At 37.7% G+C, this 19,724-nt stretch overlaps 1 protein-coding gene across 13 annotated transcripts in view; it reads right to left on the bottom strand.

The window, feature by feature from the left end:
* The window catches only part of LOC124115086 (microtubule-associated protein tau-like), a 148,824-nt gene that overhangs the window by 15,004 nt on the left and 114,096 nt on the right, over window positions 1-19,724 (bottom strand). For 4 of the 13 annotated variants that reach the window (XM_046475920.2, XM_046475918.2, XM_046475925.2 and 1 more), the window contains 9 exons: window positions 15,453-15,716; window positions 14,623-14,704; window positions 14,052-14,161; window positions 11,692-11,781; window positions 11,229-11,318; window positions 10,273-10,362; window positions 8,881-8,970; window positions 7,193-7,282; window positions 3,487-3,576 (listed from right to left, as the gene is read on the bottom strand). In XM_046475920.2, coding sequence (XP_046331876.1) covers window positions 3,487-3,576; window positions 7,193-7,282; window positions 8,881-8,970; window positions 10,273-10,362; window positions 11,229-11,318; window positions 11,692-11,781; window positions 14,052-14,161; window positions 14,623-14,704; window positions 15,453-15,716 — 996 coding nt within the window. The remainder of the gene's footprint in view (window positions 1-3,486; window positions 3,577-7,192; window positions 7,283-8,880; window positions 8,971-10,272; window positions 10,363-11,228; window positions 11,319-11,691; window positions 11,782-14,051; window positions 14,162-14,622; window positions 14,705-15,452; window positions 15,717-19,724) is intronic. The other 9 variants (XM_048382342.1, XM_048382341.1, XM_048382340.1 and 6 more) reach the window with 9 other exon arrangements.

Below are 19,724 nucleotides of genomic sequence, written 5' to 3'. Positions count from 1 at the left end.
AGGGACGCAATTCGCGGCAAATTTGAGGACTGGGCCACCCGTGCCCCCTCCACTGAAGAACAAGAGAGTTTAGTTATAATGTATACTACTCAAAAGAAGTTAAGGATCACCCGATTCTTTCATAATGGTAAAGTTAATCTGTCATGACATGAGAGATTAACTATAGTGATATGAAAGAATCAGGTGATCCTTAACTTCTTTTGAGTGGTATATATTAACTACATAACTTCATAGGTGATGCCTATTTCTGGTGTCCCCCACCGTGATATTCTAGAATATTTCTAAAAGCAGTGTAAAACCATACTCCCTCCCTTCCGCCCTCCCTCATTCACTCACTCCTAATTACATATGCCTAAACCAAGACAACTATATTACCCTCCATTTCTTTACATATCAAATCTTCATAAAGTCAAAATCAATTTAAACTGAATTATGGCCCTCACGATTTTTAACACATCTTAAATAAAAAAAATACTCCAAAATACAGTAAACTACGGTTATAAGGAACACGCTTATAACGAACTGACGGATATAACGAACTTACTTTTTTGGTCCCGACTATTTGCTGTACGGTTATAACGAACTAAAATTAGTAGTCCCTTTGAGTTTGTTATAACCGTAGTTTACTGTAATCTGAATCTTTGAATCTTTAACCAAAGACGTATTGTATATATATACGTCTTTGCTTTAACCTATATTATCATGTCTTAACTTACATACTCAGAGCAGGAAAGTAGTATTCCATGCACCATCTACCTACAGGAATATTATCTTCACATATAAGGTTCAGTTATTTTGGTCAGGTGTAATTAACACACCTGTCAATAGTGCTCCTGTTAGCACCTGCATACTGATTAGCCCACCAGTGTTTCATCTAGGGCAGATATTGGGATAATGTACTACCTGATCAATACACCACTACACACTACACTGTAGGAGATACTGACTTCTGATAGGGTAAACACAAACCGGCTACAAAAGGGAATGGTTATCATGATAGAGGCTGAACTTTTTAATCTGATTGCGTTTATTGTCCCCAAATAAACATATTTATTTAGACCCTCTTTCATAACTGCTTGTCCATGTCCTTATGAACACACCAATGTGTTTTTCTTGTTGTGAAAATCATACAATTATTGCAATAATTTCACAGTAAATGACTGTTAAGTGTCGTTCTGCCCCCCCCATGTGTAATTCTTTCAAGCACCTGTCCTATGTCATGAGTTGTCTCCCTATTTATTCTCACTAAAACCCTCAATAAATTACCATCATGCAATATTAATCTCATGATACATAAGCTTTTTAAAATTCATCATAAAAAACTGTCATGCTAAATCTCTCTTCGATTGCCCACATGGGTAAAATGTGTGAAGCCTGTTTCTAAAAATGGTATAAAAAACCCACTCACTCACTCACCCAAACACTCATTCACTCACTCACCCACCAAAACACTCACTCACTCACCCACTCACCCACCAAAACACTCACTCACTCACTCACTCACCAAAACACTCACTCACTCACCCACCCAAACACTCACTCACCCACCTCAACACTCACTCACTCACTCACCAAAACACTCACTCACTCACTCACCCACCCACCCAAACACTCACCCACCTAAACACTCACTCACCCACCTCAACACTCATTCACTCACTCACTCACCCAAACACTCACTCACTCCCTCACCCACCCAAACACTCACTCACTCACTCACAAACACCTGCCTACCCACTAATGCACACACTCACTTACTAACTGACCCAACCAATTTGAAAAGGTTCCTTTTTTCCACAAAGACATAAATTCATAAATAAATACTCTTCAACTTGTCACTTCAGTTCAAGTGACAGTTTGGGCTGACATGGAAACTTCCACATGAATCGCTTGCTTGTAGGCACCAATAGCAACCCGATAGAGCAACAAGTATTGTTTATGACCGACAATATATCCATACTCTCCCTCGCATGTGTAGGGACATGGCAAATATCATGGAAACATTCTCCAGCGCCATAAATTTCTTTCTTGTTATGCGTATCAGGTACGCCATGTTTGCATCCGGACTTGCTGATCCAGACAAAGGCGTTAATACCAGGTTGATGATTTACATGACAAATAATCTATGTTGTAATAAATGTTTGATGCAGGGTGGATCAAGGGCTGTTTGCTTGGATAGGAATCAGTTTGAAGTAGAGGAGATATTCCTGTATAGTCATAGTCATAGATCACAGCTGACTTGATCATGTCAAATATCCTATCAATGCCACTGTAGGGCTTGTGGAAAATATGCGAAAGCGATGTCCAAATATTTACCCTCATCTATACCAAGTTTCGTTTATTCATATCTTTTAGTGGTCAAATCATTCACTTGTTGTGCCGAAGATTCGATTTGCCACATGGGTACAAAGTGTGAAGCCTATTTCTGGTGTGCCCTGTAGTATAGTGTTGAAATATCAGTAAAATCAGTGCACAACCATACTCATTCACACATCGTAACATTCGAAATAAACTGTTTCAGAGTTTATATTGGACCCATATATTTGGAGGTTCTGTAATAGGATCTGGACATGGACTCTTTGATCAGCAGATTGACACCTTGTCTGTCTGGAGGACCAAGATGTCATCTGTTGGATGATTCCTAGACTGTATGTATCTTCAGGGCACATTCAAAAATCAAACATCAAACAGTAACTATTGTGTGTGTTATGATAATACATAAATTACCAGTGATTCCATGGTATTTAGTTTGCTAACCAATTGCATACATGTTTCTGACCTGTGAAGATCCAGGGTAGCATACCGTGAGTCGCCTCTTATGACAAACATAGTCGCCTGTTACGGCATGCATGGGTTGCTGAAGACCTATTCTACCCCGGATCTTCAGTATTTTGCAATGCATAAATGCTACAATGTTCTGTATTATTACAAAATGACGTCAAGTGTAATAGCATGATTATGTCATGACATCATATTTGAACCTGCCAAACCCGATACGTTGTGGCATCTTCATGTATCAAATATGTAAATTCATGAATAATCTCTACACCTCTGCAACAAGAGACAACTAAATGTGATTGAGTCTTTGAAAGGCATTTAGAAGTGATACACGTTTACAAGGAAAATAATTTATGGATGTCAACTTCTTTATTATAAGGAACACAACCTTTCGGAGTATATGCTTACTCCTACAGATGAATGGATGAAGGAATAGCAAGATACACTGAAATATTGTGTTCCTCATCATAAAGAAGCTGACATCCATAAATTCTCTTCCTTAAATGTGATTGGGTAGTCAGGTTCCGTGACTTGGATGATTGTCTGTAATCGTACCCCAACCGCGTGTGAGGTTCCTCATAATATTAATCACTGGTTTGTGCGGACACTAAATTATTCACAGGACACAGTGATGTAGCAGGATTATTGAGTGTGACACAAAACAAACAAACAAACAAACACTCCCTTGACACAAAGAAGTTAACATACCACTTTCTCGCCTCCTCCTGGTGAATGCTTGACATTCTTCAGCGACCCCACCTTCGACTCGGCCTTGAATTCTACTTTCTCGTTAACAATCTATGAAACAAATGAAAAGGATATTACACAAGGCCAATTGAGGTGGTGGAGCAAGTTGCCTAGCGACGGGCGTGGTCCACACAGACATGCATGTCAAGACAGTGTCTGAGGATACACTCCTTCCTGTCTTTCTTCACCACGTCCATGAGCTGCACTTCATCTACGGTGACTGAGGATGTTATTTGTTTGTAATTCACCAATTTCAAATTTCATGGAGGCAGCAAATGTTTTGAAGCAAATAAAATCAGTCCACTTACCATTTTAACAGGTTAGAAATAGTGCCAAAATGAGCAAAGACAACAGAAAAGCAGAATATACCAAAAGACTCGAAGCAAATCTCAGAATAATTTGTTTTTAATAATGTTGTCATGTCATCAAATTCTTCATTAATTTTCTGTATGATGATGGATTAGGATTAAGGATGCTCCTCAATATTTTTTTCTAAATTATTTTTGGTCAAATACCATTATTTATATTTTTGCAAGCACATAACTCAGTGTTAGTTTGAAATATATACTTTGTCTCCTGACCAATCACTTTTTAGTGGCCAAAACATCGGAGATACTTGCAGCACTTTAAATGTTTTCACATAATCCTTGGGAGGAGTTACAAACATCAGGTTTTTCATTCCTCATCATCAGTTTCTACTAGCATCACTACGGGACACAAACCCGTGCACTTACACCCACACTCATGTACTCTAACCTTACCTTGTTAATCCATATACCTCTCTATACAGTGCAGGGATTAAATAGATGTCTTGTCACCTCAGTCATGGAACCTATTCTCTATACTACAATATGATTTATTCATTATTTCTAAAAGGAAAGATAATTTTTATAGAAATACAAATTAAAAAAAAGGCTTAAAAAAATCATTAATGTTTTCAACTTTTTTTGTAAAATGTTTGATGAAAATATTAAAAAAACAGTCTTTTCAAAATAATTTAATTTTAAAAATTACGAGTAAGACAACTTGCAACAGCTATTTAATGTGCACATGACGAGGCAAAAAGCAGTGAATACATACAACATGGCTGATGCAACATTACTTTGACTTTATGACCTCCGGGCGAATGCTTTGCATTTTCCAGGTAACCAAGTCCTGAATTGACTTTCCAATCCAGTTTCTCAGAAACTATCTAGCATTGGAACAAAGGGAGATAAATACTGTAAGAAAATTGGAAGAAATATCAATCTGTCTCGGTGTTATCCTACTCACAAGAAAAAGGAACATGTTGCAGAAAACATATTCGACTTAAGATTTGTTTGTGATTTTGGCAAAAACCAAAAGAAAAAGCATTATTGTTAGCATTACACATTTCAACTTAATACAAAAAAAGTGAGCCAGAATTTATTTGCAATAATTTAAATATTTTTGAATTAATATAAATAATTACAAATCTGACAATGTCAGTTGTAGCTTGGCATTGTTATCTAAGGGAATTCTATTTTTATTATAGGACCATAGACGTATTTGAATTTTATTAGATATTCACACAAAGTTAGTAACCACACAGACTATATTAGATGCTGAGCAAGCACTTTACATGCAGTCACACAATAAACGAGAACCATACATACAAAATATCTATACACGTTCAAGAAATAACAGCAATTACTCATAAAAAAAAGTTTGTATAAACATAAATACTACCTAATAATAATAAACTTTGATAATCAGAATTGCGTAATTGTTATAATTGAAATAGTTGAAGGTATATATCAGCATCATAAAAACTGGGAAAAAAAGACACATCACGTTAATTCTACATAAAAATTACCATATCTACTAACGTTTTTGTATTACCATATTCAATATCACCACTAAACAGTAAAAATATAAATAGTATAAAATTTGAGAAATTAGAAAATGACCTGCATCGCTATCCATCTCTATATGTACAGGCATATATGCAAGCTGTGGTAGGTGGCTTACATCCATTAGTAATGACAAGAGTCGTGACATTTTGAAAGGGAAATGTAATGTTTTCATGAAACAAACCAATGCATGCTGGAAACTAATAACAGGTTGTATATTTCACTTACAGTTCATAAAGAAGCAAAAAACAACATAATTAAGGTTCCCCTTAAGGCATATCTCATAATGCTTGGTACATTTGCTGCAGATAATTTATGCTTACTAACTTCCATTTAGTTTGAAATTCGTCAAATCTCGACAAAAATCTACGTCTTTGCATCCAGATTCTTCAATGATTTTCCTAAAGAGTAAAACTTCTAATGAAATATATCGTGTTCACAAGGTGAATGAATTCTATATACCTCTGGTTAGTTTTATGAATTATTGCACACAGTTGATTCCATCCCTCACATTGAAGGCAGGTGGCCGTATGCCTGGCTACTAGGCCAAGCAACGTGTCAACACACTGCTTCCAGGATGCCTAACTTGACTACATAAAACCTCAGGGAGTTACCTCCCTTAGGCATTTATGGAAGCATTAACCACTCCATGCCAAATAGAACTAAGTTTCATTTTTATCCCTTTTTCATTTGCCTAACTTTTTTTAAACATAACAGCTAATATTTTATTGTTAATGAATATGTTGCAACGATCATAATTTGAATGATTTAAAAAATAATAAAAGAATAAAAGAATATCTAATGTGACTTAGCAAAATGCAAAATGATGTGTTTAGAGTTTAAGTAAGGGTGAGATACAGAGACTGACTGGGTCTATCACATGACAACTGAGGTAAGAATAGACATAAACTCTCCTCTAGCACATGGATCATAAGTAAAAACATAACAGTGTTACAAACATGTAGAACAAAGTGTTGACATAATCATGATGATGTGTTGGTTACCATGGTGACAAAACTGTTACCTTCTTTTCTCCCCCTCTTGGAGTGTGGTAAGCATTGTCAAATGACCTGACTTTTGATTCAGAACTCCACTCTTATTTGTGGCTTTCAATCTTAACATGGGAAAAATAAACGCAAAAAGCTCATTTTCAATTATTCTGAAAGAAAGAAAATGATGAATTTTTGTGCTGTGTGATCTAATAAAATAGATCCAGTTTCGAAGACTAATACCTGATACCTTTTTCGAAAAGAGCATATCGAGTATCTAAACACTCATGGTACTTACACTCCGCTGAAACAACAGAAGACAACTTAGAGGCATTCTGACAAATCATGCCTGTCACAACATGGATGCCGCCTCAAGCTACACCAGCACTGCCCATAAAGTACACCATCTTCATCTCATTTCATCTCATTTCACTCATGTACTGCCATCAAAGACTCAGTATGCTTTGGGCACTCTCTGTTCAATTTTTAATGAATTCGGGCATTCAACACTGAGTTCATTGGAAGGGAAATACCTCAAATCAGAGATCATTGGATGGGAGATAACTCAAACCAGAGATCAATGGAAGGGAGATAACTCAAATCAGAGTTCATTGGAAGGGAGATAACTCAATTCAGAGATCATTGGAAGGGAGATAACTCAAAACAGAGATCATTGGAAGGGAGATAACTCAAATCAGAGTTCATTGGAAGGGAGATAACTCTATTGTTATTGCGGAATACTGGTGTATGTTCCATGGGCTGTGTGTGTAGGGAGGCACACATGTACACAAGACCACAACCTCCCACCTTTATATCACCACCGCCTGCAACATGTTTGGCATTATCCATGGAGCCAACTCGAGACTCCACTTTCCAATCGAGTTTCTTAGTCTCAATCTGGCAAAGCAAAGCACCACCATGCAAGCATGACAACAAGCTGGAATGTTTGATGATTTGTGATGGAGACAACATTCTGTCTTTTTATGTTAGTATGAACATCTACAGCACATGAGAGTTGATGGTTAATGATATCATTGAAAGTAAGTGGTTATGGAATGTAGGTTATCAGTCAACTGTTTCAATGAGTTTGGAAATGGAAGATGATAAACAACATGATTCCTGGCCATGTCTACCAAGTGATGTAAGTGCTAATGCTGCTGATACTTGGACATTATCAAGAAACTGTTCTAAAGTTTGAACACAGATAAAAATCTGAATTTCTGAATCTTTTCAAGGTTCTTACAGTTCAAGTAAAACATTGTCTTTACCTGAAAACAAATAGCATCACTGTCGAAGATAAAATGAGTTAAAAGACAAGAAATACCAGGCTAGTTCTTCCTCAGGGTGATGATGTTGCTCCAAATGTTCTGTTGTGATGTAATTGATGCAATGATTCTATAATTTCTGTTTTTTCTTCTGTAAATCTCTTTGAGTATGTCAACATTTTCACAATTACGTTTAGGGGGCGTGTGGGTAATGTCTCAAAACTAAAAGAATCAAACATCTTATCTGATTAAAACTTTTGAAATGCTCACTAATTTGGGATCAAAAAATGGACCATCATTCCTCTGTGGTCAAAAGTTTCCTATCTCACCTTGATAAATACCTGGACACATGACATGAGATAATCAAGGATGAATATCATAACATGAGTATTTTTCTGTAAGGTTTTACATGTTCTATTGTTTTTCAGGAATTTTCTTCCTTACGTTTATATTTGTCACAATGAGGAAAGGAAATATACATTGATGATACAGGTACTTATTCTCTTTGTTTGCTTATTTGTTGTTTAACGCCACATTTAGCATAGCAATATCCCAGCTATATGACAATAGCTTGATGGGTTTCACCAAAGTTGAAAACATCAAAAATCTGCATCGCTTTGGGCTTTCCTCCAACGTGAAGCTGACATGCCATGATATACCAGATATACATGCCATGATATACCAGATATACATTGCTTTGTTAAACCAAACTCTCTCATTCCTAAAGTAATGTTGTTATACTCATCTATTATAACTTGACCTGACTTACACTCGTCATAAGGGGGCACGGGTAGACCAGTCGTCTAGGGCGCAGCGTTTCGCTGTGCAGAGTTGCGTCCCTTGGGCACGCCAGAAACCTATGATTGTTGGTCGAATCCCGGTTCAACCCAATATGTTTCTAGGTTTGTTAACACCATACCCGTGCTCTTTGGTTTCACCAAAGTGGTAAACATCTCAGACCTGCGTCACTTCGGGCTTTCCTCCCACACTGAAGCTGACACACCGTGATATAACTGGAATACTGTTAAAGTGGCGTTAAACCCAACTCACTCACTCACTCATAACACTCATTATTATTTCCTACCTAGTTCTCAAAACAAGCATAGCACTTACATCTCCTTATCAAGTGGCCTTTGGAAAGAGTATATGATCATCATGCTGTTAATAAGATTATATTCGGTTCTGATGACTACGTCACTAAGTTAGAGGTGCACTACATGACATTCCCACCTTTTTATCACCACCGCCTGCCACGTGCTTCGTATTATCCAAGGAGCCAACTCGGGATTCCGTTTTCCATTCAAGTTTCTTACTCTCAATCTGGCAAAGCAAAGCAACAACATGCAGGCAAGGCAACAAGCTGTGAGAGGGGGTTCCCATGATTAGGTGTGGGAGACCGTGTCACTAGCACCAAACTCAGGGATGCAGTAGAGTTCACCAGGGAAGTACATCAGGATTTGGTTTCAGTAGAAAACTGGCTGAAGTCTACCAAACTCCATCATTCATTCAACTTTTAGACTGAGATCTAAAATATCAGGCAATACAGAAATTAATGTAAAATTTTGTCTGGAATCATTAACATTTAACATGACAGAGCTCAAAATGATCCAATTATTTAACTTCATTGAAAACTGAATCTTCTAAACTGTCTCAAAATGACATCTTACAGAAATTAATCACCTCTGACTCATCTCAGAGAATAACATGAAAACAACACTATTACAATAGAGACAACTGGATATATATAGATATATATATACTGTAAACAGCTTAATTTCTGTGCCGTTAAAATATTGCGAATACCACACCAAAGACAATACTGCGACGAGATATTTTTGCGAGTTGCCGTGTTGAGATTATCAAATACGATAATTGACTCAACTCAGTGTCATGACTGAGTTGGTCTGTTTACACTGTCATTTGTGATGTTTTGTGTGACCATTCTGCATTCATTTGTGTTTTTAACTTATTGAGTAACTTGTGGTTCTGGTTGATGATTTCAACATTTGATGACGTGTTGCAATGAATAAAGTATGTATGTATTATTTATACTTATTTTTGCGTTTTTAATTTTTGCGATTGAGTCTCGTTCGCAAAACTCGCAATAATAAAATGGTCGCAAAAAAATCCCTGTTTACAGTATATATAAATATAGAGAGATACATATACACCACCCAATACTAAAGTGTCCTGTTTGATGGCATTCCTGACATTGAATATCATTCTGTGACCTATCCATGTACAGTTTTAGCCGCTTGTCATTATCGAAACATTAAGTTGACTGCCATCATTATTCCCTAGACTTGATAGTTAGTGGTAACCTGATCAATTCATAGAAGTAGGAACTCTCTGACAAAAAGGCCCCCAAAAGAAAATCCAAAAGATGTCTGGGATTTTTTTTTAAGGGACCTGATGACTTATGAAAACAATTAAGATATGTTTATGTTTTACAACAGAAAACAGATTTGATGTCTCGTCCTGAAACGCCTCACATGATCCTTCAGTCTGCAAGAATTACACGGAATTCCACGATTCTGCATCAGATGCTCATGCTTGGCAGGTTATTATTCAGTTCTGACAACTACGTCACTAAGTTAGAGGTGCACTACATGACATTCCCACCTTTTTATCACCACCGCCTGCCACGTGCTTCGTATTATCCAAGGAGCCAACTCGGGATTCCGTTTTCCATTCAAGTTTCTTACTCTCAATCTGGCAAAGCAAAGCAACAACATGCAGGCAAGGCAACAAGCTGTGAGAGGGGGTTCCCATGATTAGGTGTGGGAGACCGTGTCACTAGCACCAAACTCAGGGATGCAGTAGAGTTCACCAGGGAAGTACATCAGGATTTGGTTTCAGTAGAAAACTGGCTGAAGTCTACCAAACTCCATCATTCATTCAACTTTTAGACTGAGATCTAAAATATCAGGCAATACAGAAATTAATGTAACATTTTGTATGGAATCATTAAAAATGAACATGACAGAGCTCAAAATGATCCTATTATTTAACTTCAATGAAAATTGAATCTTCTAAACTGTCTAAAATGACATCTTAATACTGAAACATATCTCATCTGACTATGCTCAGAGAAAAACAAGAAAACATCATTATTACAACAGACACAACAAGAGAGGTTCATACACAATTAAACACTAAAAAAGTCTGGTATTAGAGCATTTCTGATATCTTTCAGGGATCTATCCATGTAGAATTTTAGCCTGTTTGGCATTATCGAAACATTAAGTTGACTGCCATCATTATTCCCCAGTTATTGGAAACCTGTTCAATTCATAGAAGTAGGACCTCTCTGACAAAATTTAAGGCCCCCAAAAGAAAATCCAAAAGATGTCTGGGAAAGGGACCTGATGACTTATGAAAACAATTAAGATATGTTTATGTTTTACAACAGAAAACAGATTTGATGTCTCGCCCTGAAGCTTCTCACATGATCCTTCAGTCTGCAAGAATTCCACGGAATTCCACGATTCTGCATGAAATGCTCATGCTTGGCAGGTTATTATTCAGTTCTGACAACTACGTCACTAAGTTAGAGGTGCACTAAATGACATTCCCACCTTTTTATCACCACCGCCTGCCACGTGCTTCGCATTATCCAAGGAGCCAACTCGGGATTCCTTTTTCCATTCAAGTTTCTTACTCTCAATCTGGCAAAGCAAAGCAACAACATGCAGGCATATGACATGCAAAGAAGCTGCATTGGGAGTTAGTTGACAAAACGGATGAAAATAATGTCAATTTGGATTTTTATTATGTTAACAAAATGTAAATGAAATTGATGTTTTGAAGATCTGTCTGTGTGATCTTCTGATGCTGTTCATGATGCACATGCAAAGCTAGAACGGCTGATATCTAAAGCTTCATCAAATCAAATAAACAATATCAACTGTAGGGCATTGGCAGAGTATTCAATACATGGTAGTCAGAGCATGCAGCAAGCCTGAATCAAGAAAATCAAGCAAATACAGAAAAGTTAATGGTTAAACATGGTCATGGTAAAGACACAGTTATCCCCCTTACCTTCTTTTCACCACCGCCAGCAACATGTTTTGCATTGTCCATTGAACCGACTTTCGATTTAGCATCCCAATTAAGTGTTTTACTTTCAATCTGCAATAACACATTCCTCTTGTTCAATAGTTGTGAAAAGTTTCTGGAAATTGTACGTTTCACTACTATACAACAAAGTCCTACACACAGGGTCTCCTGCAGACCGGCAGCATGCAGTATAAAACAGCTGTACAAACAACAGATACAATAACTCAATATTTATACAACGTCTGTAACATGTGTACTACTGTTATAGCATGGCATGAAACTGACCAAAGTATGCTCAAAGAAAAAAGTAACTCTGACCATGTTCTTTTTCATTATACATGTATTGTGATATGCTTACTCTTGTCAGAAACACCTGGTGTCATCATTGAGTTTCGGTGATCCATTCATACAATTTTCACGGCTATTTGGCCTTTTATGCCCAATGGAATCTATTTCTGTGGATAATCGAAACTGGTTACTCTCGTTGGCCTTGCATACTGGTAACTCATAAGTCCTTTCTTTCACTTTGAAGACTTAAAGAGTACTGTCGTGTAATTTGGGTAAAAATGGCCTTAAATGCTTTTCAACAACAAAAATTAAGTTCTAAATTTCAAATTCTGTCGATCAATTTTGTGATCTTTACACAAGTTATGATGATATGTCTAACTGTTTCCATTTATCATTCTACCATGACATTGATGAATGCTTGATTCTGATTGGTTAAAAAGAGGTTCCTTTTTGCTACGGAAACCCATTTCAATTATATATAGCCTTTTTAAAAGAAACGTGGGTATGAATACATGGACAGCCTACATATCGATTCATAGAAAATGGCTACTGATCGATCACCCCCATATGAACTGTAAAATGTATCTCTATTTCCTTTAATGCACGCTGGGTCTCTGGGTCGATTTATTCCTGACCCTATAAAAATGGACACCTGTCACCTTGGTCTATCTTGGCAAGCAGTTTGTCGAGTACATTTCATTCATCAATCTACAGATTTCATTTCATTTTAATTCTTATTGATTTTCCATTATCAAAGCATAGATCAGAGTTACATTTCCCTTTGATAATAATACTCTTTTCTGGAGAAACATGACAGGTACATAGAGTTTATACAATGGTCACATTTTGATATTGTACAAACAAAGAACACTCGATTCTTTCATATTACTATACTATATTACTATGCCAAGGCAGATTAACTATAGTAACATGAAAGAATCGGGTGTTCTTTAACTTCTTTTGAGCAGTATACATCAACTTAAGACTGACTTAGGCTAAAAAATAGAAGTCTTTGATTCTCAGGCAATGGAAAATTGGGATACGAGTCTCTGTCCCTCTCCCGAATTTCTTTTATATTTGTAACATTTTTGATCAAATCATATGCAGTTCCTCTCAAATATCATACTAGAGTTCAAGAAGTATGAAAGAGCACCGTAATCTAGCTCATACACAACAAACATCATATCTGTATGTTAAATTACACAGTATTTAACATGATTTACTGAGTACTGGAACAAAACCAGTTTTCAACATGGTTCTTCAGACAGACATGGAGGAAATGGAGGTCAAAGGTTACAATATCCAAAATCAATGTCATACATTATTATGATTACCAAAAAAACACCACTTTTCAATATGGCTGTCATGGTGGTCATGTTTACTTTTGGATCATAATTCTGTGACCATTTATTTATTTTCACATTTTTTAAGATTATCAATGTTAAGTTCCAGTACCACATACCTTGGGTGTTTCTGGATGTTGGAACTCTGACGGTGCAATATGACACATGCACCTTTGTTTAGGTGAGCTAAAAATCATTGAAGGTAAATCCCTCTTATTTATAAAGTTTTAGGTTGAAAAGTTTTTATTCATCAAATCATAAAATTGTCTATGTCTCATATATATGTATAAGATGAAATGCATTCTTTAATAGATTTTTTTTTGACGTTCCCTACCATGCCTGAGAACCAGGAGTATCATTTTTTAGCCTCATTTCATCTTTAATACCTACATGCCCTTAAAGAGATATCACATAGAGGATTTACTTTCATGACAGGAGTGGTGTTACTCATTAGATATATATTATTTGTATCACATATCATATCCCATAGTATCATAAAACACACGTCATGATAACAAGATATTGTATCCGAAATCTCAGTACATTATCTTCCATCATAGTAATCTTAAAAGGGAAAAATCTTACATCAGATAATATCATACAAAGATTGCAATATTATGAAAAATGCAAATAAAAGTAAGCAGAATGCAAATAGCTTGATTACTTGGCCACACATCTAAGACAGGCACAGTTGGATGGGAGATTCCATACCTTCTTGTCCCCGCCTCCAGCTTGATGTCTGGCGTTGTCTAGGGACCCGATTCGAGGTGTCACATTGTCCAAGGTCAGTTTCTTGTTCTCTATCTTCACATTTCCCCCTCCTGAAGAGGAACCACATTGTATGCTACTGAGAAGCAACTCCTTGCAAAACCCGAAAAATAATATTAACTTCACCGCCAACCAGCCAAAGGAATGTCTCTTTCAAAAAGGTTTACAAGCAGTAGCTAAGGGTTACCTTTAGGCCATTATAAATTGATCACTTGATTTCATCTCTGCCTGCCTTACTACCAAAGACCCCACCTCACATCAAATTGCTACCCTTATTTATCTATTAACTTTACCCTATATATCTACAGATGCAGTGTACAGTTTGTCATAAAAGAAATGAAAAAGATTAAGTTATTCCTGTCTTCCATTTTAATAAATGATATGCAAATCTAATAATCAGTTTAGTGTGGCCTCGTAGCACTTGTAGTCTTATGATAGACCTATGACCCCTGACTGTCCTGTCTACAGGATATCTGTGACCTATGACTGTTCCGTGTAAGGAGGTTCTGCCCACCAGGTTTGTGCTGGAGCTTGTCCTTGGAGCCGACTCTGCTGGACACAGTTGTGTAGTCTGTTTTCTTTGTGACAATTCTAACCTGGAACAGTTCACATGTTTGACCTTTAGAATACAAGAACGGTTCACACAAGTGACCCTTATTCACGACAAGAACAGTTCACATAAGTGACCTTATTCACAACAAGAACAGTTCACATGAGAGACCTTATTCACAACAAGAACAGTTCACATGAGTGACCTTATTCACAACAAGAACAGTTCACATGAGTGACCTTATTCACAACAAGAACAGTTCACATGAGTGACCTTATTCACAACAAGAATGGTTCACATGACTGCTCCGTGAGAACTCATGAACATACCTACAGAAAAGAGTTTGTCATTTCAGGTAACATACCATTCCAATATATATACATGTAGTGTGAGGTACAGGTGTCACTAGCAGGGTGTACAAGAACGAAAGTTGAGGTGTGAACACCAACAGTCAGCAGGTAAAATCCTGTCTATCACACTAACGACAAAAGTAACAAATTTTCACAATTTCAGATACTTATAACTTCTGTGAAATAAGTTTGGGTGACAACATCAGATCTGCCTTACAACTACCATGGTAACAGGGTCAATTATGACGTGAGAAGCAGACGACATGATATGGAACACTATGACATCATGATATCCATACAGACAGCGATTGACCAATCAGAAAGCTGGATTCAATTCTGACTTCACAGCCCACATACCATTGTACAAAATACTGCAATGATCCAAAACTTGGTGAATCGTTGTCATCCTGTAAAGTAACAAAAGTTACGTTCACACATCCTTACATTTCCTCCTCCAGGGGTGTGTTTGGCTTTATCCATGGAGCCTATCTTTGATCGAACCCCTGACAAATTGGGGGAAGGTGACTTGACCGGGGTTGTCCGGGGGGTGCCAGGCTTTGGGGAGGCACGGGATGCTGGCGAGGCCCGAGCATCAATTCTAGGCTCTGCCCTGTACTCCTTCTTCTCACTGAAGATCTGGATATCTCCACCACCAGGACGGTAGTCGGGCCGCTTCGAGTCAATGCCATACTTCTTCCTCTCTACGCTCTGAAACATGAAGGTGAAGGTCAGGTGAAGGTCAAAAACTCAAGCTGCTATTGTAGATTTATACAGAAAATAATTTAGCTAATTCTGACATATTACAGCATGTGATGAGAAACTGAGCATCGCAAGTTGATCCAGTGATGGGAATCAAACCTTGGTCTTTGGGATGACAAGATACCACACTCACCACTGTGCTACCCTTCACTCTATAGGCACCCTGGGGGGAATCGGGTACATCCCCAGCAATGTCAGGGCCCTGTTCCACAAAGTGATCATAACACTAAGGTGATCGTAAGTCCCATACTTTAACATAGATTTACGACTGTCGTTGTGCTATGATCGTTTTGTTGAATGGCGTCCAGTTGGTGATTGTGCTTATCATACCTTGGGGGATGTTGCCCATAATATCAATAATTTGTCTGGGCCAGAATACAGTAAACTACGGTTATAAGGGACTACTAATTTTAGTTCGTTATAACCCTAGTTCGTTATAGGCATATATACAGCATAACTACAGCAAATAGTCTGGACCAAAAAGGTAAGTTTGTTATATCCGTAAGTTTGTTATAAGCATGTCTTTTATAATCGTAGTTTACTGTATTTACAGACCAATATATGTAGAAGAGTGCTGAGTGTGGCTTTAAACAGCGACAACAGAACAAAACATAAGACTGAACTGAGTGACTTGTGGAGTGATCAAGTCATCAGTGTCAGAGAATGTGTTATGCACCTGCCAAGAATCGACACTGAACTCTTGTATTGACTTGACAAATGTAGACAACTGTCGACCACAGTAAGCAAATGTCTCAAAACATTGAGTAATCCGATCAGTGCAAAGATCTCCACATGTTCATTATCCTCAGGTAAACAACCACACTGGGCTGAGCATACCGGTGAGTTGACATTCATTAACAGGTTCTTACTCCTCACACTCAACTCATCACCTTAGACCTGAGGTAAATGTCAGCCATGCAGGGTACATCCCACAAGTGGTGGCAGTTATCTCAAACATCTCATCTTTGCTCTCTGAATCTCATCAGGATCCAGGCGGGGTCGGGTAGCCTAGTGGTTAAAGCATTCGCTCGTCACGCCGAAGACCCGGGTTCGATTCCCAACATGGGTACAATGTGTGAAGCCCATTTCTAGTGTCCACCGCCGTGATATTGCTGGAATATTGCTAAAAGTGGCGTAAAACCATACTCACTCACTCACTCATCAGGATCCATTGGTATTCGATTCAAACCCAAGATGAGTTTAGATGATGAATCTTGGCCAGGCAGCACTATACCTGTTCATGGTGGTTTCTACACCGAAACGTCGCACTAATTGTAATAAAGAAGTTGTTCATCCATAGAACTTGTCTTTCTTCGATACATGTGTGGCAACATTTCAAGTGATGTCAGAACTCACTCACTCACTCACTCTGCATCATGTGACAGGATGAGGTAGTCCAGTTGTTAAAGTGCTTATCTGTCATACTTAACCTTGGTTTAATTCTCCCCACAACCCCCCATATAACACAATACTGAAATTATCCAATGCTGGATGTAATGAAATTAGTACCAATCTCTGAGCATAAAATTAATAATTTATGTAACTGATCATGAAAAATTCACTTACAAAAACAGATTTCTAAGGTTTCTTGGCCTAAGAGGTGGGACACATTTATTTTGAGGGAGTTTTCATGTGTCATACTCAGAGGGGAAACTACCATTGTAACAGAAAAGCAATATTGCTTACACCTTAAAAAAAACTTATTTTTTACCACCTAAAAAAAGCACAATTTTTTTTAAATAAGTAATTTAGCTCATCTATGCAGTAAATTATTAATTCAAACTCTACACGATTGAACATTATATTTATTGTCTGAATTATTTTCATTATAATGATAGGTTGGCACGCAAAAAAATATGAAAAAATACATAACCATCACATACTACAAATGAACATGTAAATACACATAAAAGTAATCTTATCGATTCGTTTGAATGTTCAAATTTCCTTTGACATCACAGATGTTTCTTGAATAAAAATCAGATGTGTTGGTGAAGCATATATGTATATTACTTATATGAAAATATAATGAATAAATTACCAATATTTGTTACAAACAAAATCTAACATAAACGGTAAAAAAAATGCAGGAAAGAGCGTTTAAGAGCATCTAATTTTTACAAATTTCCAGTGGGGAAGTGGGGGAACACAAACACTACTGCGGAGCTTGGGCGTGCTTACACTTAAAATTAGCCTAGTTGCGGCCATGATACAACATAAGTAGAGGGCCATTTCCACATGTTTATCCATTGTCCTAGACTTCAAGGCAGCAGATTTGTCAAACAGATTTGTTATCATGAAAAGCACATAAACCATTTTAATATTAAACAACAAAAACTGGGCCTCATTCCACAAAGCGATTTTGCTCCCATGCTTGAAAATAGACGCTAAGATGATCGTAACTCACATACTTCAACATTGAATTACGATAGTTGAAGCCCTAAGATGATCGATCATACCTCCCATACTTCAACATAGACTTGCTACACCGTAGTATAAAGATGATCAAAACTCCCTTATTACAACCTTAACTGACAACAGTCATAGCACTAAGATGATCGTAACTCCCACACTGCAACATCTAGGCACGAAGTGCACTTTGTGGAGATTGTACCCAGCTGAAATTTCACCACCAAATTGACTATTTCGTTTGGCTACTAAACTCAACTGTTTCCAGAATTATTTGCATTCACAATGCATTTCATTAATGTCATAAAATTCACCACCATCCAACACCAACCAACCACCACCCCTCACTTTCCATAAAGCTGTATCCATGCTTGAGGGATCAGGTGTTCAAGATGAGTAGGGGCGGTCGGGTAGCCTAGTGGTTAAAGCGTTCACTCGTCACGCCGAAGACCCGGGTTCGATTCCCGACATGGGTACAATGTGTGAAGCCCATTTCTGGTGTCCCCCACCGTGATATTGCTGGAATATTGCTAAAAGCGGCGTAAAACCATACTCAGTCAGTCAGTCAAGATGAGTAACAGAGCTGTGTGAGAGTGACAACATGGCTGACAATACTGGGGACAGATTGTCCCTGATGTCCCCGTTTTCATCAGTCTCAGGTGTCGAATTTCAAGAACTGACTGTCTCACACTACCAGGATTAGTTTGCTGCGTCAGGAAGTGGCCCTGCTGTTACAACAATCATGACACATTGTAGTGTGATGTAATCTGGGCCCTGTTCCTCAAAGCCATCTTAGCACTACGATGATCGTAAGTATAGGACTAAAGTATGGGACTTATGATCACCTTAGTGCTAAGATCGCTTTGAGGAACGGGGCCCTGGATAACACCATCATGGCCAAACTAGATGGCTACTTATACTCAATGTATCGACACCCTGGCCTGATGACATCTCAGTGAAGGAACATGGATACTGCAGTCGTTGTAACCCTTTCATTCATTGTACATTGCATAGAATGTCATCAAGTTTGTAATTTATTTTGTTGTAAAATCTTTTTGTAATTCAGAAATATCTTTTGTATCAAATGAGAACAGACAAGAGCCCCTTTCCCCAAAAACGACCATACAGCGCTAAGACTATTGTACCTGCCATACAGACCTATCAAGGGCAGATCCAACATTTTTAAAAGGGAGGGGTCCAAAATATCAAAATGTTCTCTCAGATAATTTTACTGCCTATAATATACGTTTGGTTTTCAAAAGGAGGGGAGAGGGTCCATATTGCCTGGTATCCATAGTATCAAAATATATCATTGATATTGGATAAATTCTGATGTTGGATGAACACTCGTAGAACCTAAATAACCATGCCCTAAATAAGGACACACCAGTCCATGATGACTGTCGACTCAACAACAATCAATGGCAATAAAACACTAACTGGCCGCCCACACTCAATGGCCAATCCAACCAGAATTGTGAGGTACGTACGTCAATGGGTGAGGGAAACCCTACACAGAAATGCAATCATTTAATAGGTCACCAACTC

The sequence above is a fragment of the Haliotis rufescens genome, unplaced genomic scaffold (assembly GCF_023055435.1).
Source record: "Haliotis rufescens isolate VD_foot unplaced genomic scaffold, xgHalRufe1.0.p SCAF_4, whole genome shotgun sequence".
NCBI classification, from domain to species: Eukaryota; Metazoa; Mollusca; class Gastropoda; order Lepetellida; family Haliotidae; genus Haliotis; species Haliotis rufescens.
This window is presented reverse-complemented; position numbering and strand designations above follow the sequence as displayed.